Source organism: Myotis myotis, unplaced genomic scaffold, assembly GCF_014108235.1.
Source record: "Myotis myotis isolate mMyoMyo1 unplaced genomic scaffold, mMyoMyo1.p scaffold_m19_p_2, whole genome shotgun sequence".
Taxonomy (NCBI): domain Eukaryota; kingdom Metazoa; phylum Chordata; class Mammalia; order Chiroptera; family Vespertilionidae; genus Myotis; species Myotis myotis.
Window position 1 is genome coordinate 112,216,830 of NW_023416324.1, and position 27,041 is coordinate 112,243,870.

Sequence of the window (27,041 nt, forward strand, 5' to 3'; positions counted from 1 at the left end):
TATGTATGTACAATTTAAATGATAGTAAAATGAATATTGGAGTTCTCACTACTCTGCTTAAGAGACACCTGCTACATATTAGGAAGAAAAAACGCTAAAAAACAGTAAATTACATATACTTTACCCTAACCCAATGAAGCAATCTTATTCCAGTAACTTTATTTATTTATTTATTTTAAGTATATTTTTATTGATTTCAGAGAGGAAGGGAGAGGGAGAGAAAGAAACATCAATGATGCAAGAGAATCATTGATCAGCTGCCTCCTGCAGGCCCCACACTGGGGATCTAGCCTGAAACCTGGGCATGTGCCCTGACTACCAGAAATCGAACTGTGATCTCATGGTCCATAGGCCTCATAGGCCAACACTCAACCACTGAACCATGCCAGCCAGGCCAGGTAACTATTTACATATCTCTTCTTCACACATTCTTTTGCTTCAAAATCAGGATATTCAGATTACTCAGATACCTATAAATGATGAATGGTCAATTAAGAAGGAAAGATGGGGTCTAAAGGAAGAGGGAAAGGTGGCTGATATCATTGATCTTCTATTAATAAGAATGAAATGTCATTAGAGCCTAATACTGTCTTCTCTGGAGTAGTTGCTCTCAACATGGTCTCCAGTGATACTAAAATAATGTGAGGAAAGAATGGTGTTGGAATGGGATTTAATCTTGGCAGTTGTCTCAAGTTGCTAGAACTGCCCAAATGCAGTGAGTATAGCCAGGATGGCCAGAAGAGGCCAGGCCCCCAAACCACCCAGTATCTGTGTTATGCTGTGTGTGTGTGGGTGCGTTTTGACTAATTACCTTTTTGTGTTTTGAAACATAGCACGAACAGAAAAAGTAGTTATATGTATGTACAATTTAAATGATAGTAAAATGAATATTGGAGTTCTCACTACTCTGCTTAAGAGACACTTGCTACTTATTAAAGTTAACTACTTCAACCAGACCAAATTAAAGACTTTATTAGGTGAATTACCTTTTAGATTTTATTGATACATGGACCATATTAAACTAGTAGTAACATCTGATCTTCATGAAGGAGTTTCCTATTTGTAACATTTTTACAATAATTTCAAATGTTTTAATAAAGTGATGTTAAGTGTACCATAAAGTGGTTGCTTATTAAAGCAACTCATTTCATCTGTCTTGTGTTTGAAAAAGCTTGTGATGAGAAAGGTTTTTTGCTAAGGTCAGAGCAAACCTCAGCAGTACAGTGCATTTCCTGTTTCTTTATGTAGATTCTTTTCTTTCTGATCCATAATATGTATTTTCTTTCCCTCTCTCTTGGTTGTAGCGTAGCAAATGCATGGATATATCTTATTTCAGCTGCTTTGGAGTTGAACTTTTAGTACAGTGCCTAGACCACCAAAATTAATAGGCAGGGAGTTGTATAATAAGAGGTCTGTCATGGCAGTGCTGAGCATCACAATTCTCATTGTAATTGTTCCATCAGTTATTTTTCAAGTGCAATATGAGTTCCTGTCATTACTTGGAAATTCCTAATAGGCTGATAGCAAGTTCAGAGAGTAATTCCTTTGCTGCAAAAAAAGTTCTTCCATCAAGCTTAATTTACAGTTGTGGATGGGTTGAAATGCTGCTTCTGCTGTGTTAGGATGAGAAATAATTAAGATATGGTTGGACATGAATCCTGTCAATGTCCAAAAAATGTGAACTTAGAGTCTTCATTTTAATATGCACTTTAATATACACAGGCAACTAGAGAATATTGTATGGATTCCTTTGTTAAACTTAAATTGAAATTCTGAAAATTAAACATTTAGGCAGCTTTTAACTAATGTATTTATTTTAATTGATAGCTCATGTAAAGTAAAAGTTTTTTTTAAAGCATCTTTACTTCAGACTAATAACAAACTTCAGAAATATAAAATGTAAATATATTTTATTTATTTTTATTGTCATTGAGGAAAAAAAGGATTATTTTTAGTTTTAAGACTTTAGGACTAATCATGTGCCAGATACAGTATTAAAAATTCATTGGAAACAGCCACATTCAAAGATCTAGAACAGGGGTGGGCAAACTTTTTGACTCGAGAGCCACAATGGGTTCTTAAACTGGACCGGAGGGCCGGAACAAAAGCATGGATGGAGTGTTTGTGTGAACTAATATAAATTCAAAGTAAACATCATTACATAAAAGGGTACGGTCTTTTTTTTTTTAGTTTTATTCATTTCAAACGGGCCCGCGGGCCGTAGTTTGCCCACGGCTGATCTAGAAGCTAATAACTTTGATTTTGTGATGGTATGTTGCAGAATATTATTGTTGCGGTAAGTGGAAAAGTACCAATCTCTTTTCTGATTGCAGACAACCTACAGAACATTAAGAACTCCTTGTATCAGTGGGTTTCAAACTTTTTGACTGCAGTCCACAGGAAGACATTTGTTTTTACTTATGCCCCAATATATCACAACACACAGACTATAATAAAGTTTTATGAAACAGTAATTTCCTGTAATACTTATGATACTGTGGTATACAAATGTTTCTTTTACTTAGAAGTTCACCAGGGTCCATTGAGTTATTTTATTACCGATAATTTTCACCACCTATATATTTAAAGATTGCTTTCCCATGTACCAAAGACTGACTTTAAAATGCTGCTACTGAAACATAACCTAAAGTCTTAATTGATTTTTAAAGTTTCAAGAATTCTAGCTTCTGTTTTCTGCTATACTTGAAACAAATAACTATGCATACAAATATAGATTTTGCTGGCCTTAACAAAATTTTTTATGAAACTAATAAATTCACCTTATCTCTAAGCCTAAATAAATGTATACAGTTGTAAAGTGTTATTTGTTAAATGCTGAATATTCTCAGAACATCACCTAAAATAATGGAAGAAAACACACCTTTGTACCACCATAATAAATGTCAAAAAGCTTCATCATTAAAATCATGTATTTTTTCTTGTAACTTTTATGTATTTAGTTTCTTTTAAGTTTAAAAATCATAGGGTTACTTCTTTGTTTTTTACCAAGGGTGCAGTGAGGTTGGAATGACTACTAGTAGTCTACCAGTGGTAAGCACAGAGAGAAAGGAAGTGATATTTGATGCGTAACATTAAGGAGAAAAACTGGCTAAGTGCTGGTGAAGAATGTTCATGATCCCCAAGTCAAATTACATTTGGTGCCTTTGACTTTAGAAAACTGAGGAAATGCAAAATATTTCAGTAAAATTTTTATCCACAATGACTGAAGTAAAATTTTTGGCGTCCTTGTTTCGGGGAACTAACCAACAGATAAAAAGAAAATTTATTTTTTTGTGGCATATATCTTGCTGGGTAGAGCTGGATAGACAGGTACCTTAGTTATGATTTAGTTTGATTAAACAGGTATTTATGTGAGAGAGATTCTTCTAGGCTTGAGATATATATAAATAAGGTAGTTCCTGAGGAAACCAAGATGGCGGCATAGGTAAATACCGGAAATTGCTGCCTTGCACAACCACTTCAAAAATACAACTAAAAGACAAAATGGATATCATCCAGAACCACAGGAAGGCTGGCCGAGTGGAAATTCTACAACTAGCAGGAAAGAGAAAAGCACACTGAGACTTAGAGGAGGTATGGAAGTAAAGTGCAGAGGTACGGAGGCACATGTGGAAAGGGCTGGCAACTGAGGACACGTTTGCCTTTTTCAAACGGGAGGGAGTCTCAAGCTCCCGACTGCTCTGAACTCCAGTTCCGGGCGAGTCTCTGGGGACCCAGGCTCATACGGGGAGAAACTGGACTGTCTGGCATCGGTTGGAACTCAAGGGCAGCTTTCTCTCAGAGGTGCTTGCAGTGATTACCGGGACACTGAAACGCGGGGCCTCTTAGGGTAGGACTGAGGAGCAGCCATAGCTGCTTGCTCCACCCTGTTGAACCCCTGAGACCCCGCTCCACCCAAGCTGTGTGCAGAGACTTTTGCATATGAAAGGCCTGTCCCTTTGCAATCTGAAAATTACCTAACAAACTGCAGCTGGGTCAGAGAGACCCAGAACATCCAAAAGAAGGCCCAAGACCCCACAGCAGCTTGCATTGCTTCACAGCTGGGCCTCCTCTGAGTACCTCCAAACCCCAAAGAAGAGGAATCTGCAGATCTCTCTGTATCTCCTGCTGGGTAGCCTCAGGCAGAGGCTAAATTAGCACCTCCTTAGATCCAAGAGCCAGTGTACCCAGTGGTCAGAGTGGGACAATCCAGATTACAACTCCTCAGACCCATAAGGGACACACCCTGGGGGCAGACTCAGTGAGCACCAAAGCCCCACTGAAGCAAGTTTTGCCCCAGAAGGGTGTCTCCAGCACAGAAGTTCTCCCACTGCAGACACAGCTGATTCTCACAGCCAATTGGCCTGGGGGTCAATTCCTTCCAGTGATACCTACAACAATCAAGGCTTAACTACAACAAGACTCTGCAGAAAGCTCACAAAGGAGTGCACCAAGAGTGTCCACCTCAGGTAATTGGGGAGGCTGAGCCACTGGGCCCTATAGAAGACATAGCACACAAAGCCACTCTATCAACACAGGGAAGCAGCCAAAATGCGGAGACAAAGAAACAGGTCATAAATGACAGAAATGGAGGAAAGCAAACTACTGGATATAGAGTTCAAAACCACACTTATAAGGTTTTTCAAGAATTTGCTAGAAACCGCTGATAAATTTAGTAAGACCCTCAATAAGTGAAAAAAGACCAACTAGAAATTAAGCATACACTGACTGAAATAAAGAATAATATACAGAGTTCCAATAGCAGATAGAGGATCACAAGAATCAAGTCAAAGATTTGAAATATGAAGAAGGAAAAAACGCCCAACCGGAAAAACAAAATTAAAAAAGAATACAAAAATATTAAGATAGTGTAAGGAGCCTCTGGGACAACTTCAAGCATACCAACATCCGAAATATGGGGGTTCCAGAAGAGAGAGAGCAAGATATTGAAAACCTATTTAAAGAAATAATGACAGAAAACTTCCCTTACCTGGTCAAAGAAATAGACTTACAAGTCCAGGAAGTGTACAGAACCCCAAACAAAAGGAATCCAAAGAGGACCACACCAAGACACATCATAATTAAAATGCCAAGAGCAAAAGACAAAGAGAGAATCTTAAAAGCAGCAAGAGAAAAACAGTCAGTTACCTAAAAGGAAGTACCCATACGACTATCAGCTGATTTCTCAACAGAAACTATGCAGTCCAGAAGGGAGTGGCAAGAAATATTCAAAGTGATGAATACCAAGAACCTACAACCAAGATTACTTTATCCAGCAAAGCTATCATTCAGAACGGAAGGTCAGATAAAGAGCTTCACAGATAAGGAAAAGCTAAAGGAGTTCATCACCACCAAACCAGTATTACATGAAATGCTGAAAGGTATCCTTTAAGAAGAGGAAGAAGAAGAAAAAGGTAAAGATACAAATTATGAACAACAAATACACTTCTATCAACAAGTGAATCTAAAAATCAAGTGATTAAATAATCTGATGAACAGAATAAACTGGTGAATATAATAGAATCAAGGGCATAGAAAGGGAGTGGACTGACTATTCTCGGGGGAGAAAGGATGTGGGGGGTGCGGGAAGAGACTGGACAAAAATTGTCCACCTATGGATGAGGACAGTGGGGGGCGGGGTAAGGGCAGAGGGTGGGGTGGGAACCGGGTGGAGGGGACTTATGGGGGGAAAAAAGAGGAACAACTGTAATAATCTGAACAAAAAAGATTTAATTAAAAAAAAGAAGGTAGTTCCTTTTCTTAAGGAACATAAAATGTGGTTTTCAAAATGCTCTAAATGTTATGAGATCTCTGTTTTTCAAGGTGATAATAGGCTTAGTTTTCTTAAAGTTAATGTTTTTACCAAAAAAGCGTGATAAAATGATCTTTTATGTTTTAAGGTAATAATTCATAAATCATTACAAAATTAGTTTTCTAGTATTGATTTATATTTATCTTTACACTAGAGGCCCGGTGCACAAAAATTTGTGCACTCGGGTTGGGGGGGGGGCTCCCTCATCCCATCCTGTGCCCTCTCGCAGTCTGGGACCCCTTGGGGGATGTCCACCTGCTGGCATAGGCCCGCTCCCCAGGGGATCGGGCCTAAGCTGGCAGTCAGACATTCCTCTGGCAGCCCAGGAGCCCTCGGGGGATGTCCACTTGACAGTGGAGACCAGGCCTATGGTGCAGTTGGACATCCTTAGCGCTGTTGAGGAGGCGGGAGAGGCTCCCACCATCACTGCTGTGCTGGCAGCTGGCAGCCTGGCTTGTGGCTGAGCAGAGCTCCCCCTGTAGGAGCGCACTGACCACCAGGGGGCAGTTCCTGCATTGAGCGTCTGTCCCCTGGTGGTCAGTGTGTGTCATAGTGACCAGTCATTCCTAGTTGTTCTGCTGTTAGGGTCAATTTGCATATTACCGTTTTAATATATGCCTGGTACATGGGTGGGGGCTGGCTGGTTTGCCCTTATGGTGTCCCGGATCAGGGTGGTGGTCCTGCTGGGGTGCCTGGCCAGCCTGGGTGACTGGCTGATGACTGTTTGCAGTCTGGCCACAGCCCCTTCAGGGTGGGGGTCCTTTTTGGGGTGCCTAGCCAGCCTGTATGAGAGGCTGAGGGCTGTTTGCATGCTGGTCAAGCTCTCCAGCAGGAACCCTCACCTCTTGAGGGTGTGGCCAGCCTGGGTGAGGGGCTGATGGCTGTTTGCAGGCTGGCCACAGCCCCTTGAGTGTGGGGTTCCCCACTGGGGAGCCAGGCCAGCCTGGGTGAGGGGCTGATGGTTGTTTGCAGGCTGGCCAAGACCCCCAGCAGGGACACTCACCCCATGAGGGTGTGGCCAGCCTGGGTGAGGGGCTGATGGCTGTTTGCAGGCTTGCCACAGCCCCTTCAAGGTGGAGGTCCCCACTGGGTTGCCTGGCCAGCCTGGGTGAGGGGCTGATGGCCGTTTTCAGGCTGGCCACACCCCCTTTAGGGTGGGGGGTTCTGCTGGGGTGCCTGGACAGCCTGGGTGAGGGGCTGCTGGCTGTTTGCAGGCTGGCCATGGCCCCCAGTGGGGACCCTCACCCCATGAGGGTGTGGCCATCCTGGGTGAGTCGCTGATGGCTGTTTGTAGCCTTCCAAGCCCCCCAGCGGGGATCCTCACACTATGAGATTGTGGCCAGCCTGGGTGAGGGGCTGATGGCTGTTTGCAGGCTGGCCATGGCCCCCAGCCACCCAAGATCCCAGTGGAGGCTGGCTGGAAGCAGGTATCTGGGATTTATTTATCTTCTATAATTGAAACTTTGTTGCCTTTAGCAGAGGCCACAGCTGGCCAGGGCAGGCGGGAAGCTTGGCTTCCTACATCACCGGTGCAACCAAGCTTCCTTTTTGCTCCAGCTCCATGACTGCCGGCCGCCATGTTGGTTGGGTTAATTTTCATATAGTCACTCTGATTGGCTGGTGGGTGTGGCTTGGGGCGTAGCGAAGGTACGGTCACTTTGATGTTTCTCTTATTAGATTAGATGAAGCAGGATTATATTTTTATCTTTTTGAGAAATGGTGAAATGAGTTCACATTTATGTTATTTTATTAATGAACCGTTACAGTTGAAAATTATTACATTTAAAGTTAATTACGTGATTTTGGCTTGATTAAAATGTTTCTGGTTGTCAGAGTACCCAGATGGGTATTAAAAAGATAATACTCTCAATACAAAAACTTGTGATTTATATAACAGAAATGAAAACGTAGCATATCCTGTTGAAGTTACCATTTTTAGTAAAATAGCCCCATTTTTTGTATTATGACTTTCTCCTTCCCACAGTAGCATTCTCCTACATATCTGGTGAAATAGTTACCACACTTACAAAATTTAATATTTATAAGTAATATATGTAAATAATATAGAGTATTTCTCTCTATCAATGTATATATACTGTTTTATATAGTATATTCTATCTGTTAACATAGAATATATGTTTAAATTTCCTAATTGCCCTCAGATAGTCTTATATAGCTGTCTTGTCTTTAACCATTTCATAATTCAATCATGGATCACATGTTGAATTAGTTGTCTTGTCTCCTTTAACTTGCAATAGTTCTTGATCCCTTTTCTATCACCTTTCTATTTCTGTATTTCAGGTTAGATAATTTTTATTGCTTTGTCTTCAGATTCACTGATCTTTTCTTCTATATTGTCTCATCTTTTGTTAAGCTCATCTAGTGAACTTTTGTTTCTATAGTATATTTCTTCTCTAGAAGTTTCATTTGCATTTTAAAATGTTTGTGCTAGTATGTGTATATATGTATATTTTCCATTTCTCTCAGTGTTATATTCATATTTTCTTTCAAATTCTTGAACATAATTTATAATTTTATGTAGTTTATATTGTTTTTGTAAATAAATGTAATTATAATAAATTATTGTCTGTAATAGCTGTTTTAAAGTAATTGCTAATTCCCTATCTGTGTCATTTCTGGATCTGTTTCTTTTGACTGTTTTGCTGGCAGCTGAGTTATTTGGTAATGGGCTTGATTCTTTTGAGGCTTGTTTTTAAAGTTTAAGTTGATTAAGAGCAGTCTTTACACTAGGACTATTTTAGCTCTACTACTAAGATGTGTTTCTTCTAGGGTATCCTTGGAACTCCTTTGGTGTTCGAGGTAGTTTCCCCTCTCTGACAGGTCAGAACTTGAAATTCTCCTGACCCCGTTTGAACTCTGGAAATTATTCATCGTAAGCTTTCCAGTAGTTGTTCTTTCCCCTGTAGGATATTTTTTCATCCTCAGAGAGTCTTACTATATAAAACATCTTTATGTTTAACCACAGGACCAAGGAGCCCCAATGTAGATTTCTGAAGTACTGTCCCTCCTTTGTGGTACTCTAATCTGGAAATTCAAATGTGAGCCACCTCAGCTTCTTTGAACTCAGATCTCTGTGTCCATAACTTGGTGAGACTATTGTTCTGTCCATCACTCTGCATTGCTCTGCTAGGCAATGGTTTACAAAATTTCTCCAGGCCGAAAGCCAGGGTATTTGTAGGTATCATCTTGTTTTCATTCTCTCACGAATAATAGTCCTATGCTGATTATTGTCCAGTGTTTGAAAGCAGCTGTTTCATAAATTTTGTCCAGTTTTTTTGTTATTTATAAATTGAAGGGAAATCCATATCAGTTATTCTCATGGTCAGATGCACAAGTTCCCCATCCTGTAATTGTCTTTTGTGACACTGATATTTTGGAAGAATCCAGGCCAGTTGTTTTACAGAATGCTCTTCACTTTAGATTTGTCTGATTGCTTCCTCACGATTAGATTTAAGTTAAACATTTTTTGACAGAAATTCTATATATGAAATATTGTCCTTAATTTTAATTCTATTTCATTGTTCTGTATGTGTATTCTTATGCGGTACATCACTGTCTTAATTACTTTAACTTTGTGGAATATTTTGAACTGGTGAAATTTGATTCATTCAATTATTCTTTTTCAACACAGCTTGATTATTCTGAATCTCTTGAATTTGCATCTCAATGTCAAGATTGGCTTGTTCATTTCTGCAAAAAAAAAAAAAAAAGTGCCATTGGAATTTTGATGTGGATTGAGTTGAAATCAAAGGTCAAATTAGGAGTATTGTAATTTTAACAACATTAAGTTTTCAGCCCATGAACATGAAATATCTTTCTATTTGTTTAGATCTTCTTTATTTCAGTATTTTTATAATTTTCAGTGTACAAGTCTTGCACTTATTTTGTCAAATTTATTCCTGGGTATTTTATTCTTTGTGTTTTTACTATATATAGGCTTTCCTCCTTAATTTTAGCTTGGATTGTTCATTGTTTTTATATAGAAACATGATTGATTTTTGTATATGGATCATATGTCCTGCTACATTGCTGAACTCATTTAGTCTAATAGTTTATTTGTGGAATCTTTAAGATTTTCAATATATAAGATCATGTCATTGCATATTTGAGTGATGATTCCATTGATTCCACAGATGATGCTGAAAAGGAAAATTTACCCATCAAATTTCTCAATAGTATTACTCCTTTGGAGATGCCATGTCATAAATTAAAATTGAAAGTGGGTGCGATCATCATGCTATTGAGAAATCTTAATAGTAAATGGGGTCTTTGTAATGGTACCAGATTTATTATCAAAAGATTATGACCTAACATTATCGAAGCTGAAGTATTAACAGGATCTGCAAAGGGAGAGGTTATTCTGATTCCAAGAATTGATTTGTCCCCATCTGACACTGGCCTCCCCTTTAAATTGATTCAAAGACAGTTTCCCGTGATGCCAGCATTTGTGATGACTATTAATAAATCACAAGGACAAACTCTAGACAGAGTAGGCACATTCCTACCTGAACCCGTTTTCGCACATGGTCAGTTACATGTTGCTTTCTCTCGAGTTCGAAGAGCATGTGATGTTAAAGTTAAAGTTCTAAATACTTCATCACAAGGGAAATTAGTCAAGCACTCTGAAAGTGTTTTCACTCTTAAAGTGGTGTAAGGGAGATATTAGAATAAGTTTAATCACTTTATCAGTCATTGTTTGCATCACTGTTGTTTTTATATCATGTTTTTGTTGTTTTTGTATCATGCCTCTGTTGTTGTTATATCCTTTTGTTACTGTTTATTTATTAATTTATATATTACTAGAGGCCCGGTGCACAAAAATTTGTGCACTCAGGGGGAGGGGGGTCCCTCAGCCCGGCCTGTGTCCTCTTGCAGTCTGGGACCCCTCGGGAGATAATGACCTGCTGGCTTAGGCCTGCTCCCGGGTGACAGAGGGCAGGCCTAATCCCTAGGTGCAGCCCCTGGTTGGGCTCAGAGCAGGGCCGATTGGGGAGTTGGGGCGCCGCCCCCAGTCATGCACAGAGCAGGGCAGATCGGGAGGTTGCGATGCCACCCTCAGTCATGCTCAGGGTAGGGCCGATTGGGAGGTTGGGGCACCGCCCCCTGTCACACTCAAGGCAGGGGCAATGGGGAGGTTGCAGCACCACCCGCTGTCACGCACAGAGCAGGGCCAATCAGGGGGTTGGGGCACTGCCCCCTGTCACAAACAGAGCAGGGCCCATCAGGGGGGTTGGGGCTCCGTACCCTGTCACGCACAGAGCAGGGCCCATCAGGGGGTTGGGGAGCTGCCCCTTGTCACGCACAGAGCAGGGCCCATCAGGGGGTTGGGGAGCTCCCCCGTCATGCACAGAGCAGGGCTGATTAGGGGGTTGGGGCGCCGCCCTCTATCACCCACAGAGCAGGGCTTATCAGGGGTTTAGGGTGCCGCCACTGTCACACTCAGGGCAGGGCTGATGGGGAGGTTATGGTTCTACCCCATCACACACAGAGCAGGGCCGATCGGGTTTGGGGTGCCGCACCCTGTCACACACAGAGCCGTAGGGCGATCAGGGGGTGGGGAGCTCCCCCCTATCAGGCACAGAGCAGGGCTGATCAGGGGGTTGGGGCGCCTTCCCCTGTCATGAACAGAGCAGGGTGGATAGGGAGGTTGTGGCCCCGCCCCCTGTCACACACAGAGCCGCAGAGCGATCAGGGGGTTTGGGCGCTGCCCCCTGTCACGCTGATCCCGGTGCCAGGAGTCCTCGCGGCTCCGCTGATGCTGGTTCTGGGAGGCATATTACCCTTTTACTATGTATGATAGAGGCCTGGTGCACGGGTGGGGGCCGGCTGGTTTGCCCTGAAGGGTGTCCTGGATCAGGGTGGGGGTCCCCACTGGGGAGCCTGGCCAGCCTGGATGAGGGGATGATGGCTGTTTGCAGCTGGTCACACACCCTTCAGGGTGGGGCTCCCCACTGGGGTGCCTGGCCAGTCTGGGTGAGGGGCTGAGGGCTGTTTTCAGGCTGGCGGGTGACTGAAGCTCCCAACTGCTCCTTTTTTTCTTTTTTTTAAATTCTGGGCCAGCTTTAGCTCTGGCTCCAGCTCTGAGGCCTCTGCTGCTGAAAGCAGGTATCTGGTTTGTTTGGTTTCTATAATCGACACAGTATCAACTTTATCTCTGAGATCCTGGTTGGCTGAAAGCAGGTTTCTGGGGTTTTGTTTAGCTTCTATATTTGTAACAATGTTTCAAACCGCAGGCTCAGCGGCCGGCAAGGCAGGCAGGGAATGTTGGAGTCCTCCGTCACTGAAGCAAGCAAGCCTCATGTTGGCTTCAAGCTGCCTGGCTGCCAGCTGCCATCTTGGTTGGCAGTTAATTTGCATATCGCCCTGATATGCAAATGGGAAAGGTAGCGGATGTATGCTAATTACCATGTTTCTCTTTTATTAGATAGGATTTTCATATACATTTAATTCATTTCCTTTCACCACACATTTCTATTATAGCAGTGGTTCTCAACCTGTGGGTCCGCGACCCCTTTGGTGGTCGAACGACCCTTTCACAGGGGTCGCCTAAGACCATCCTGCATATCAGATATTTACATTGCGATTCATAACAGTAGCAACATTACAGTTATGAAGTAGCAACAAAAGTAATTTTATGGTTGGGTCACAACATGGGGAACTGTATTTAAAGGGCCAGAAGGTTGAGAACCACAAAATATAGAGAAAGGGCAAATACCAATATTAAAATATCTCCGCTAATTAATTCCCTTTTAATGTGCATGGATTTCGTGCACCAGGCTACGCGTTATAGATAAAAGAAGCCCCAGAATATGGTATAGACTTGTTGACTTGTTTGTTGAAGCTGAGGGACTTTGTGACAAAGTGCTTTCTTCTTCATATAATTACTGTTTTCTGACTTGCAGGTTTTAAATGCACAGAGAGCAGGATACAAAGCAGCCATAGTTCATAATGTTGATTCTGATGAGCTCATTAGCATGGGATCCAACGACAGTAAGTACAGGTATCACTTTTCTTCTCTCCTGTTTGACAGATCTTTTGTATAAATTCTTCTTCTCTCATTTGTTTTTTAAAGCAGAATTTATTTTCTATCACAATGGTGATTCCCAATTTTTAACCCCCTTAGGACAATTTTATTCACAATAGAAATGGAATTGACTTATTCTTTTCCAAACAGTTTTTTTTTTTTTTAAACCAATTTATTTCATTTTAGAAGATATGTTGATGTTTTGGAAAAAACCAAAGGAAAACCAAAACTTTCAGTAGAGATAAGCATGCTGAGTTAAAGATGCCATAGAAGAATTTTTCTGATTTATTTAGAGATTCACAAGATTAAATTTTAGGCTGTGAGGCTACTGTATTCTTGTGGAATTTCACAGCCACATACTTGTGCTTTCTTAAATACAATTTGGTTATTAGCCACTTAACATACATTGATGTGTCTGTAGCTATTTATTTATTTATTTATTTATAGTTTTAATTGATGTTTAGAGAGAGGGGAAGGAAGAAGGAGAGATAAATATCAATGTGAGAGTGAAACATCTATAGGCTGCCTCCTGCACACCTCCTACCTGGAATAGAGCTAACAATCTGGGCATGTGCCCTGACCGGGAATAGAATGGGCAACCTTTTGGTACATGAGATTATACTTAGCCAAATGAGCCACACAAGCCAGTGCTAGCTTTTCATTTAAAATGGGAATATCGTTCCTTACTCTGTACTGAATATTAGCTTGTAAGGAAAATTAGCCAATTTTAATAAAATTACTGGCTTTAATCAGAAAGCTGTGCACTTTCATTTAATTTAATGAGAGTGATAAAATAGGTCTTTTGTTATGTTGATGAAATGACTTTGGACCCCATCTAAGGATGGGGACTGGTTGCCAGGAAACCAACCATGTGTTAAGAGTGTTAGAACTTTCAGTTCCATTCCTGACCTTCAAGGAGAGGAGAAGGGCTGGAGTTTGAATGTATTGCCAATGGCTAATTATTTTATCAAGCTTGCCTATGTAAAAAAGCCTCCATTAAAAAACAAAACAAAAAACAAACAACAACAAAAACCCAAAAACAAACCAAGAGGACAGGTTTGGAAAGCTTTGGGTTGGTGAATGTGTAGAGGTGCTGGTAGAGTTGTGTGCCTGGATAGGGCCTGGAAGCTCTGTGCCCCTTCACATGTACCTTGTCGTGTATATCTCTTCTATCTGTCTGTTCCTGAGTTATAGTCTTTCATAATAAACTGGTAATTTAGTAAGTAAAATATTTCTCTGAGTTTTGTGATCTGCTATAGCAAATTAACTGGACCCAAGGGGAAGGGGTGGTGGAACCTCCAGTCTATAGCTAGTCAGTTAGAAGCACAGATGATAATGTGGATTTGCAATTGGCTTCTGAAAGATGGGTGTCTTGTCTTGTGAGACTAAACCTTTGGAATTTGATGCTGTCTCCGGCTATATAACATCAGACTTGAGTTCAATTGAATTGTTTGATGATGTTGGGGAGACACACACACATACACACACACACACACACACACACACACACAGCTATAGACTGACATACTTTATTGGAATGTATTTAGGACTTTAAATAACTACATCTTTAATAGGAAATATTTTGAATTCCTTAACCAGAAAAGTATTTTTATAGCATAAGACATTATTCTTGTTGTTTGAGTAGAACTCTTTTCCTTCTTACTCCTAATATAATCTGAGGCAAACTTACAATATATAAGAAAGAAACATTCTAGGAATAAGTTCCTTAGTTAATTTCTTTATATTTTAAATTATTTTTATTTTTTAAAAATATGTTTTTATTGCTTTTAGAGAGAGAAAGGGAGAGAGAGAGAGAAATAGCGATTAGGGTGAAACATTAATTGGCTGCCTTCTTCACACACCCTACGGGGAATGGAGCCTGCAACCTAGGGATGTGCCATGACCAGGAACCATCCAGTGACCTCTTCTTTCATGGGTTGCTGCTCAACTACTGAGCTATACTGGCCGGGCATATCTTTTAAAATACTATTTTAAACTTCTAGCTAATTAAATTCTCATAATCGTGGCAGAATGCATGAAGTACCATTGAGGCTCCTGCATTTTACAAAAATTTAACAACCACTGCTTGGGAATTAGAGGACTTGATGAAGGGATTTTTATTTACCTGCACCCTTGGGAAAGTTAATTAAGTCCTTTATTTTATTATTAATAAAATATTAAGTCCTTTATTTTCATCTATAAAAGTATGAATAGTTTTGATTTTTATTTGACCTGACAAGATTGGGAAGCTCATATGAGATAGGGATATGAGAAAACCTATGCCATGGCAGAGTGGGAAGAACCTAGATTAGGAGTCGAGAGCTTCAAGTTTGAGTCCAAGTTGTGCGAATGCCTAACTGTGTAACCAAGACAAGTTATCAATATGTCTTGGTTTGTTTCTTCTGTTTTCATTGCTTTCTTCCTTCAGCAAATGTTTTCTTTTGGCAGTCTATCAAGCACTATTTTAGGTACCATGACTACAGCAGGGATTGACACAGTTTAAGGCTCTGTGAATAGAAACATACCTCTGGCATAGAAACTGACCAATCAGAACCAAATCTGGATGAAGTGTGAGGAGCCACTGGCTGCCTAGGAGGTGGAGCTTTTGGCTCCTCACACTTCATGGAGCTTTTGGCTCCTCACACTTCATCCAGATTTGGTTCTGATTGGTCAGTTTCTATACCTTTCTTTGAAGTAGCAGAATGCAGTAGTTAAGGGTGTGGTTTCTGGGGACAGCCTGCCAGGGTTTGAATCCCAGCTCTACCACTTACTAGCTGTGTGACTTTGACTATGTTACCTAACATCTCTGTGCCTCACTTTTCTGATCTGTAAATAGAATAATAATACTTAACTCATTGGGTTTTTGTGAGGATTGAATGAATTATAACATATAAACTATTTAGAAGACCGCCTGGTTCTTAGTAATCATTTAATGGTTATTTAGCTATTATTATTATTGCTACTGTTACTATTATTACACTAGAGGCCCAGTGCACAAAATTTGTGCATGGAGGGGGGGAAGTTCCCCCAGCCCAGCCTGCACCCACTCCAAACGGTCACCTCTCTCACAATCTGGGACCACTGGCTCCTAACCACTCACCTGCCTGCCTGCCTGATTGCCCCTAATTTCACTGCCTGCCTGCCTGATCTCACCTAACTGCCTCTGCCTGCCTGATCACCCCCAACTGCCCTCCGCTGCCGGCCAATTTGGTTCTGATTGGTCAGTTTCTATGCCAGTCAGCATCTCTGGGCCTATCAACGGGGCCTGATCAGAAAGGCAGGGCTGATCAGCAGCCCCGGTGGAGAGAAATGGAGGCACGGCTGTTGGCCATGCCAGGAGAGAAAGAGAGGCAAGTTCTGATCAACAGCTGCCACAGAGGCTACGGATCAGACCCTGCCCCTTTGCCTGCAGACCTCGCTCAGGGCCTGATCCACAGCCCCCTAGGCAGTCAGTGCTGGGTCGGGGCACCTGCACCGGCCCCAGTCAGTGCTGGGTCGCCATGGCAACCTAGCACTGACTTCAGGTCTGGTCAAGACTTTGGTCGTAATTGTTGTTAGGACCCTGGCTCTTTATTGTATAGACTAGAGGCCTGGTGCATGAAAATTCATGCACTGGACGGGGGGTCCCTCAGCCCGGCTTGCTCTCTCTCACAGTCCGGGAGCCCTCAAGGGTGGGAGGTGACCCGGCGATCAGGGGAAGGCGATGCCCTATCACACCTCCGCTGCTACCACTGCTGGCAGCACAAGCCTCCTGCACCTTGGGTCAGCCCTGGGCTGCTGGGCAGCCGCCATCTGAGGCTTGCCTGCGCCTCGGGCCGGCCCTGGGTGGCTGGGGGGCTGAGGGGGCTGGGCGCCGCCATCTTGTGGCTGTGGGCATCACCATCTTTGAGGGCAAGGCAGTCAATTAGCATATTCCCTTGTTATTGCCTGTGGGTGCTGCCATCCTTGAGGTCGGGGCAGTAAATTAGCATATTCCCTCCTTATTGGCGGTGGGAGCCACCATCTTTGCGATGGCACGAGGGTCAATTAGCATATTCACTCTTTATTAGATAGGATTCTAGAGTGGGAGAGAGGAAATGAACACAAAGAGATATGCTATATTTCACATAGTAACAGGTACTATGAAGAAAAACCTTTTTGGCTAAAGGGATATAAAGTGACAGGGATGAGGGGAGGGATCTTTTAAATAGGGTGGTCAAAGAAGACTTCTGCATATGAGGCTTTGACATTTAAGCATAAGTCTAAAGTGAGAGGCTGAGGAGGAGTTTTCCAAGGAAAGGGAACAACAAACAGAAAGCTGGAAGCATATTTGGTGTTTCAAGGTGTGACAGTGGCTGGTATTAATTGAGCAAAGGTCAGAGAAAGTGGTAGGGGATGAGGTTAGAGAGTGAGCCAGGGGCCAGATCCTGTAGGACTTTGGAATTTGTTCTATATGTATTTTATATAGAGGTGTGAGGTGATCTGACATATTTTTAAATGGCCACTTTGGTTGCGATCCCTTTTGAGAATAGACTGCAGGGAAAAAAATGGGCAAGAGTGCCAGTAGATGCGAGTTAGAATGTTGCTGCAGCAGCAAGGAAGAGGTGATGGTGATCTGGAGTGTTGGCAGTGATTGTGTTGAGAAGTGATAGAATTATGGACTTGTTTTGAAGTTGATAGGATTTGTTATGAGGAATAAGGAAAAGGGAAGAGTCCAGGATGACTCCAAGATATTTACCCTGAGAAACTAGGTGAGTAGTTTTGCTATTTACAGAGATAAGAAAGACTAGTAGAACTGAAACATTGAGAGTCCCAATTGAAAACATTAAATTTGAAACATCTGTTATGCAATCAAGTGGAAATATCAAACAGGCAATTGGATATGTGAATCTGGAGAGGTTGGGCTGGCCATTTAAAGTATGATTTGTCTATGACAGTGATGGCAAACCTTTTGAGCTCGGCATGTCAGCATTTTGAAAAACCCTAACTTAACTCTGGTGCCGTGTCACATATAGAAAGTTTTTGATATTTACAACCATAGTAAAACAAAGATTTATATTTTTGATATTTATTTTATATATTTAAATGCCATTTAACAAAGAAAAATCAACCAAAAAAATGAGTTCGCGTGTCACCTCTGACACGCATGTCATAGATTTGCTATCACTGGTCTATGATATCATGATAATACTATTTGATTACTTCATGGAGTTGTTTTGTGGATCAGAATTAAAATTTAGTGTTTCTAAAAATATTTTGTCAACTAGAACATGTTTTTAGTATATAAATAGTGTTGCAGAGTCTCCAATATGGCTATTCATATTTGCATACATCATTGTCCCCTTTCTTAATCTTTTGACTAAAATGAGAAGCTTTTAACATCTCTTAGGTATAAGTCACAGAAGTATGTTACTTGCAATAATTATAAGCCAGTAGTTACAACCCAAAAGTTTCTCTTTGAGTGTATCAGAATATCTTCATGAAAGACTAAAACATTCCTTTTACAAAGGATATATAATTCCAAGTTTTAAGTGTCAAATAAATTAAACTGTAAACTATGTGATAGAGGAAGATCTCTTAGCAAGCTAGAAAATATCTTCATAAAATGTATGTGATTATATCAGTACCTCTCCACCATTAAAACAATGGGGTGGATTTTTACTGACATGACAGGATCTCTGAAGTGTATCACTGAATTGAAGAAAAACTCACACTATGCCCCATTATTATATGATCCTGCTGGTGTAACAATAAAATTTTATTCCCACTGATGTAAAAATAGTGATTAAAAATTCCTGCCGAAGCCGGTTTGGCTCAGTGGATGGAGCGTCGGTCTGTGGACTGAAGGGTCCCAGGTTCGATTCCGGTCAAGGGCATGTACCTGGGTTGCGGGCACATCCCCGGTGGGAGATGTGCAGGAGGCAGCTGATCGATGTTTCTCTCTCATCGATGTTTCTAACTCTCTGTCTCTCTCCCTTCCTCTCTGTAAAAAATCAATAAAATATATTTAAAAAAAAAAAAAAAAAAAAAATTCCTTTACTCACCATTTTGGTTCCTACCTTCCTGGGGCTTGTAGGGTATGTGTGTGTGTGTGTGTGTGTGTGTGTGTGTGTGTGTGTGTGTTTGAGAGATAGAGAGAGAGAGAGAGAGAGAGAGAGAGAGGAGAAAGAGAAAATGAGTGGGAATCAATGATTATATTTTCTTAAAACAACCAATCTGGAAGTGGAAAAATGTATCCTACCAAGGAATATCAAGAGTTTAAAATAAAACATTAAAATATCCTATCTAATAGAAGAGAAACATGGTAATTGGCGTACGACCACTACCCTTCCCATTGGCTAATCAGCGAGATATGCAAATTAACTGCCAGCCAAGATGGCAGCTGGCAGCCAGGCAGCTTAAACTGAACATGAGGCTTGCTTGCTTCAGTGACGGAGGAAACCAGCGTTCCCCGCCTGCCTTGCTGGCCTCTGAGCTTGCAGTTTAAGAAACATAGTAACAAATATAGAGGCTAAACAAAACCCCAGAAACCAGCTTTCAGCCGGCCTGGATCTCAGAGCTGGAGTTGATACAGAGTTTCGATTATAGAAGTGAAACAAATCAGATACCTGTTTTCAGCAGCTGAGGCCTCAGAGCTGGAGCCTCAGAGCTAAAGCTGGCCCAGAATAAAAAAGAAAAGAAAAAAAGGAGCAGTTGGGAGCTTCAGTCACCCGCCAGCCTGAAAACAGCCCTCACCCCCTCACCCAGACTGGCCAGGCACCCCTGTGGGGACCCCCACCCTGAAGGGTGTGTGACCAGCTGCAAACAGCCATCATCCCCTCACCCAGGCTGGCCAGGCACCCCAGTGGGGACCCCCACCCTGATCCAGGACACCCTTTAGGGCAAACCAGCCAGCCCCCACCCATGCACCAGGTCTCTATTCTATATAGTAAAAGGGTAATATGCCTCCCAGCACCAGGATCAGCGGAGCCGCAAGGCCTCCCGGCACCGGGATCAGTGTGACGGGGGCAACGCCCAAACCCCGTGATCGCCCTGCGGCTCTGTGTGTGACAGGGGGCGGGGCCACAACCTCCCTATCCACCCTCCTCTGTTCCTGACAGGAAGGTGCCCCAACCCCCTGATCGGCCCTGCTCTGTGCCTGATAGGGGGGAGCTCCCTAACCCCCTGATCGCCTTGCGGCTCTGTGTGTGACAGGGTGTGGAACCCCAACCCCCTGATCAGCCCTTCTCTGTGTGTGACAGGGTGCTGCGCCCCAACCCCCCCACCCCACGGGCCCTGCTCTGTGTGTGATGGGATATAGCCATAACCTCCCCATTGGCCCTGCCCTGAGTGTGAGAGTGGCGGCGCCCCAACCCCCTTATCGGCCCTGCTCTGTGGGTGATAAAGGGCGGCGCCCCAACCCCCTGATCCGCCCTGCTCTGTGTGTGACAGGGGGCGGTGCCCCAACTCCCCTATCTGCCCTACTCTGTGAGTGACAGGGGGGAGCTCCCCAACCCCCTGATTGACCCTGCTCTGTGCATGACAGGGGGTGGCGCCGCAACCTCCCCATCGACCCTGCCTTGAGTTTGACAGCGGGCGGTGCCCCAACCTCCCAATTGGCCCTACCCTGAGCATGACTGAGGGTGGCATCGCAACCTCCCAATCCACCCTGCTCTGTGCATGACAGGGGGCGGCGCCCCAACTCCCCAATCGGCCCTGCTCTGAGCCCGACCAGGGCCTGCACCTAGGGATTAGGCCTGCCCTCTGCCACCCGGGAGCAGGCCTAAGCCAGCAGGTCGTTATCTCCCGAGGGGTCCCAGACTGCAAGAGGGCACAGGCCGGGCTGAGGGACCCCCCCCTCCCCGAGTGCACAAATTTTTGTGCATCAGGCCTCTAGTGTCTTTATAAGGATTAAAGAAAAACACATTAGTGGTTGCTGAGGTTGGGGGCATGGGTTGACTATAAAGGGGCACAAAGGAATTATTTGTAGGGGTGATAGAACATTCTATATTTTGATTGTGGTGGTGGCTACATAATTACATGTATTTGTCACAAGAAAAGTGCCCTGGTAGGGCAGCTCAGTTGGTTGGCGTGTCATCCTATGCATCAAAGAGTCGAGGGTTTGATTCCTGGTCAGGACACATACCAAGTGGTGGGTACAATCCCCAGTGGGCACATGCAAGAGGCAGCCAATTGATGTTTTTCACATTGATGATTCTCCCCCTCTCCTTCCCTCTAAAATCAATAAACAAAACAAAATAAACAAAAAAAACCCAAAGATTTATCAAATAAAACCTTGCTTGGTCTTTGTGTGAAAAGGATTATGGCTATGTTCTGTATTCTTGTGTTCTCCCTGCCTTTAAAAATAAATAATGAATATGCATTTTTTAAAGAAATATAGAACAGAGTTATTGGGAAAAATATTACAAAAGAAAACAAGTGGGCTTTGTCTAAAGCCAAGTCTGTTAAATTAACTCACAGCTAAAAATAAGGCTGCTTTTTCTACAGTAACATTAAGAGGATTGTTTTATTTCTCTTCCTGAGTAATGGGTAATTTTTTTTTTCTTTTGCCATTTGTTTTTGGTTTTGTAATATCGGTATAAGGGTCAAATTTCTCAGGACACCAGCCAAAACACAAAGATTTACCACAAAATCTAGGATTTGGAGGAAGTAGAAATTTACCTAACTTTCCTGTCCTATGCCTTTCTCAATTCCTGCCACCCTTTCACTTCTGAAAGTGTATGTGTGCTGTCATTTTTCAGACTGGTGTGAAGTGGTCTTTTCTTACATTCTTAGGCTTGCACCTCTCCTGGGAATGGGTATGTAAAAAAAGTTTTTTCGCTTTCATTCAGGAATTAAGTGTGGAAAGAAAAATTAAATTCTCTCTTCATCCTTTTCTAATAGTTAATTATGTCTATAAAGGATAAGTCAAATGGAAATATTAAATATAATTATATTTCATTCTCAGGACTATTGAGATAGTATATAATGTATATAAGCAAAATGTTAGCTTTTGTTACTTAAGTATGTAGTATTTCTCAGCCACTTTGATGATGGTATAAATCTATTATTGGGAGAATCAACCAATATATAATTTGAGTTGATTGGTTCCAGTTGCATATGCTGGAAGAAAATTAAGTTGAATGTACATTAAGTATAGGCTTTTAAGAATAATTTTATTATTGTTTTATACAGTTGGTGTGCTAAAGAAAATTGATATACCATCTGTCTTTATTGGTGAATCATCAGCTAATTCCCTAAAAGATGAATTCACATATGAAAGAGGGTAAGTAATGAATATAAAAAATAATCATGTAGATATTAGATAATATTAACTGTAATCAAGGTTATATTTTAGAATGCTCTATTGTGCTAAATTATCTCTTAAGTCATTATGACTTTAATACTTACTAGTACTATTTCCTCTATATGGTTACATATTGAAAATATCTTCATGCTAGAGAGATTAAGGCACCAATTTGCTAAAAAGATAAAACTGTTTTTATGGTTTAATGAAACTATTGTTATTTAGAAACAATATGATGAACATTTATATGACACTTTTCATTAAGACATATTTGTATTTTATTATAGTTTGTTATTTTATAAAGACAGAATCCAAAACACAGTGTATTAAGTAACTAACTTTTACAGAGATAAAAAGTTTGTTTGAAAGTTTGAAAAGTTTAATTTGGAATAAAAACTTCTCTCTGGAAGTTCTCCAAATCACTTAAGGCACAGCTTTCTCATCTGACATAGCCAACACTTCAGAGCTTCTTCCCTGACACAGATTCTCAAACGCAGTGGGCAGGAGCAGGCTTCTGACCAAGAGGAACAATAATAATATTAATAGTAAAAGCAATAATATTTATTGAGTATTTAGCAGGTGCCAGGCAAAACTTTTATATTTGTTGTCCATTTAATTATCACAGAAACATTCTAGAGGTTATTGTATCTCTTATGTACATTTGCCAGAAGAGGAAACTGGCATAATGAAATTCAATTGTAATTATTTAGGGGGAATAAATCCATGAATATTTGAGTTTGAATATGCATAAGAGGGCTTTTTGTTTACTACTTTTGCCATTTTCCCTCTTTAGTTTTGATATTTAAAATACAGTTCACTTATTATATGCTCTGAATGTAATTATTAAGTTAGGGAATGTAATTTTGGATATTGTTTTAAAAATAGTTAATCAAGATGCTATTGCCTGACTGGTGTGGCTCAGTGGTTGAGCATTGACCTATAGACCAGGAGGTCATGGTTCAATTCACAATCAGGACAAATGCCTGGGTTGTGTGCTCAATCCCTAGTAAGAGGCGTGTAGGAGGCAGCCTGTCAATGCTTCTCATTATTGATGTTTCTATCTCTCTATTCCTCTCCCTTCATCTCTGAAATCAATAAAAATAATTTTTTAAAAAAGATGCTATTGTGTCAGCCATGGAGGGGGAGAACTAATATTTGCTTTTACCTCAATATTGCTGTGCCATTTAGAAAAATTCTGTATATTTTAATATGTATTTTAGAGCCTTGTTTTTTGTTATAAAATTACACTATTTTTTGTTGTTGTTAATTCTTACCCGAGGATATTTTTTTCTACTGATTTATATTTTTTTAACCAATTTTAATATATTTTTATTTCAGAGAGGAAGGGAGAGGGGAGAGAGAGATAGAAACATCAATGATGAGAGAGAATCATTGATCAGCTGCCTCCTACACGCACCCTACTGGGGATTGAGCCTACAACCTGGGCATGTGCCCTTGGCCAGAATCGAGCCTGGGACCCTTCGGTCTGCAGGCCGATGCTCTATCCATTGAGCCAAACCGCCTAGGGCTCTACTGATTTCTAGAGTGGACGGGAGGGAACTAGAGAGAGAAACATCAATCTGATGGAGACACATTACTTGGTTGCCTCCCACACATGCCCCAACTGGAGCCAGGGATCGATCCTTACTCTTTTTTTTTTTTTTTTCTTTTTTTTGAGATAAAGAGATGCCATCTGTATTTGAAGTCGAAGGGCTTTTACTTTTACAGTATTTTATTTTTCTTTTCTTTTTTTTTTTTTTTTTTATTGCTTAAAGTATTACAAAGGGTATTACATATGTGTCTTTTTTTTTCCGCCCGGCCCTTGACTATCCCCTGGCCTCCCCCAACCCCCAGCGTCCCATGTCCATTGGTTATGCATATATGCATGCATACAAGTCCTTTGGTTGATCTCTTATACCCCTCCATCCTGCCTCCCAACTTTCCCCAGCCTTCCCGCTGCATTTTGACAATCTGTTCGAGGCAGCTCTGCCTCTGTATCAATTACTGTTCAAAAGTTTATACTGGTCTCTATTATCCATGAATGAGTGAGATCATGTGGTATTTTTCCTTCATTGACTGGCTTATTTCACTTAGCATAATGCTCTCCAGTTCAATCCATGCCGTTGCGAATGGTAGGAGTTCCTTCTTTTTTTACAGCAGCCTAGTATTCCATCGTGTAGATGTACCACAGTTTTCTAATCCATTCATCTACTGATGGGCACTTAGGCTGTTTCCAGATCTTAGCTATGGTGAATTGTGCTGCTATGAACATATGGGCGCATATATTCTTTCTGATTGGTGTTTCTGTTTTCTTGGGATATATTCCTAGAAGTGGGATCACAGAGTCAAATGGGAGTTCCATTTTTAGTTTTTTGAGGAAACTCCATACTGTCTTCCATAGTGGCTGCACCAGTCTGCATTCCCACCAGCAGTACACAAGTGTTCCTTTTTCTCCACATCCTCTCCAGCACTTGTCGTTTGTTGATTTGTTGATGATAGCCAGTCTGACAGGTGTGAGATGGTACCTCATTGTTGTTTTGATTTGCATCTCTTGGATGATTAGTGACTTTGAGCATGTTTTCATATGTCTCTTGGCTTTCTGAATGCCCTCTTTTGAAAGGTGTCTATTTAGATCCTTTGCCCATTTTTTGATTGGATTGTTTATCTTCCTTTTGTTAAGTTGTATGAGTTCCCTATAAATTTTGGAGATTAGGCCCTTATCAGATATGACATTGGCAAATATGTTTTCCCACACAGTGGGTTTTCTCGTTGTTTTGTTGATGGTTTTTTTTGCTGTGCAGAAGCTTTTTATTTTGAAGTAGTCCCATTTGTTCATTCTCTATTTAGTTTCAAGTGCCCTAGGAGCTGTATCAGTGAAGAAATTGCTTCGGCATATGTCTGAGATTTTGTTGCCTTTGGATTCTTCTAGAATTTTTATGGTTTCCTGTCGTACATTTAAGTCCTTTATCCATTTTGAGTTTATTTTTGTGTATGGTGTAAGTTGGTGGTCTAGTTTCATTTTCTTGCATATATCTGTCCAATTTTCCCAACACCATTTATGGAAGAGACTATCCTGGCTCCAATGTATGTTCTTGCCTCCTTTGTCAAATATTAATTGAGCATATTGGTTCGGGCCGATTTCTGGGCTCTCTATTGTATTACATTGATCTATATGTCTGTTCTTGTGCCAGTACCAGGCGGTTTTGAGAACAGTGGCTTTGTAATACAGCTTGATATCTGGTATTGAGATCCCACCTACTTTGTTCTTTCTCAGGATTGCTGCAGCTATTCGGGGTCTTTTTTTATTCCAGATGAATATTTGGAGAGTTCGTTCTAGATCTGTGAAGTATGCCGTTGGTGTTTTAATGGAAAGTGCGTTGAATTTATAGATTGCTTTGGGTAGTATGGACATTTTAATGATGTTGATCCTACCAATCCAAGAACACGGTATGTTCTTCCATCTGTTTATGTCTTCCTCTATCTCTTTTTTCAACGTCCTGTAGTTTTCTGAGTAGAGGTCTTTTACCTCTTTAGTTAAGTTTATTCCTAGGTAGTTTAATTTTTTTGGTGCGATGGTGAATGGGATTGCTTTTATAATCTCTCTTTCTGAAAGTTCACTATTGGTGTATAGAAATGCCTCAGATTTCTTGGGGTTAATTTTGTATCCTGCTACATTGCCAAATTCATGTATTAAGTCTAGTAGCTTTTTGATGGAGTCTCTAGGATTTTGTATGTATAATATCATGTCGTCTGCAAATAAGGACAGTTTTACTTCCTCTTTTCCAATTTGGATGCCTTTTATTTCTTCTTCTTGTCTAATTGCAACGGCTAATACTTCCAGTACTATGTCGAACAGGAGTGGTGAGAGCGGGCATCCCTGTCTTGTTCCTGTTCTTAGGGGAAATGGTGTTAGTTTTTGTCCATTGAGTATGATGTTGGCTGTGGGCCTGTCATATATGGCTTTTATTATGTTGAGGTATGATCCTTCTACTCCCACCTTGCTGAGAGTTTTTATCAAAAATGGGTGTTGGATTTTGTCAAATGCTTTTTCTGCATCCACTGATATGACCATGTGGTTTTTTTCTTTCAATTTGTTTATGTGATGTATCACGTTTATTGATTTGCGGATATTGTATCATCCTTGCATCCCTGGGATAAATCCTACTTGGTCGTGGTGTATGATCTTTCTGGTGTACTGCTGGATCCGATTTGCTAAGATTTTGTTGAGGATTTTGGCATCTATGTTCATGAGGGATATTGGCCTGTAATTCTCTTTCATTGTGTTGTCTTTACCTGGTTTTGGTATTACGGTGATACTGGCTTCATAGAATGAGCTTGGAAGTGTTCCTTCCTCCTGAATTTTTTGTAGTAGTCTGAGGAGGATAGGTTTTCGTTCTTTCTTGAATGTTTGGTAAAATTCCCCTGTGAAGCCGTCTGGTCCTCGACTTTTGTTTGCTGGAAGCTTTTTGATGACTGCCTCAATTTCTTCCATAGTTATTGGCCTATTGAGATTTGTAGATTCTTCCTGATTGAGTTTTGGAATGTTGTATTTTTCTAGGAATATGTCCATTTCATCAAGGTTGTCTAGTTTGTTGGAGTAGAGTTGTTCATAGTATTTTTTAACAATGATTTGTATTTCTGTGGGGTCTGTTGTTATTTTGCCTATATCATTTCTGATTTTGTGTATTTGGGTCCTCTCTCTTTGCTTCTTGGTGAGCCTGGCTAGAGGTTTGTCAATCTTGTTTATCCTTTCAAAGAACCAGCTCTTGGTTTCATTGATTTTCTGTATTATTTTTTTTGGTCTCTATGTCATTTATTTCTGCTCTAATCTTTATTATCTCCTTCCTTCTGCTCACTCTGGGGTTTTCTTGTTGCTGCCTTTCTAATTCTTTGAGTGGTAGAGTTAGGTGATTTACTAC

The 27,041-nt window shown here is 41.2% G+C and overlaps 1 protein-coding gene across 6 annotated transcripts in view; it reads left to right on the forward strand.

Moving 5' to 3' along the window:
- Window positions 1-27,041, forward strand: part of RNF13 (ring finger protein 13) — a 239,882-nt gene that overhangs the window by 114,158 nt on the left and 98,683 nt on the right. For 4 of the 6 annotated variants that reach the window (XM_036348559.1, XM_036348560.1, XM_036348563.1 and 1 more), the window contains 2 exons: window positions 12,736-12,823; window positions 22,011-22,101. In XM_036348559.1, coding sequence (XP_036204452.1) covers window positions 12,808-12,823; window positions 22,011-22,101 — 107 coding nt within the window. In that variant the 5' untranslated portion in view covers window positions 12,736-12,807. Of the gene's footprint in view, window positions 1-12,735; window positions 12,834-22,010; window positions 22,102-27,041 lie in introns of all 6 variants that reach the window. The other 2 variants (XM_036348564.1, XM_036348561.1) reach the window with 2 other exon arrangements.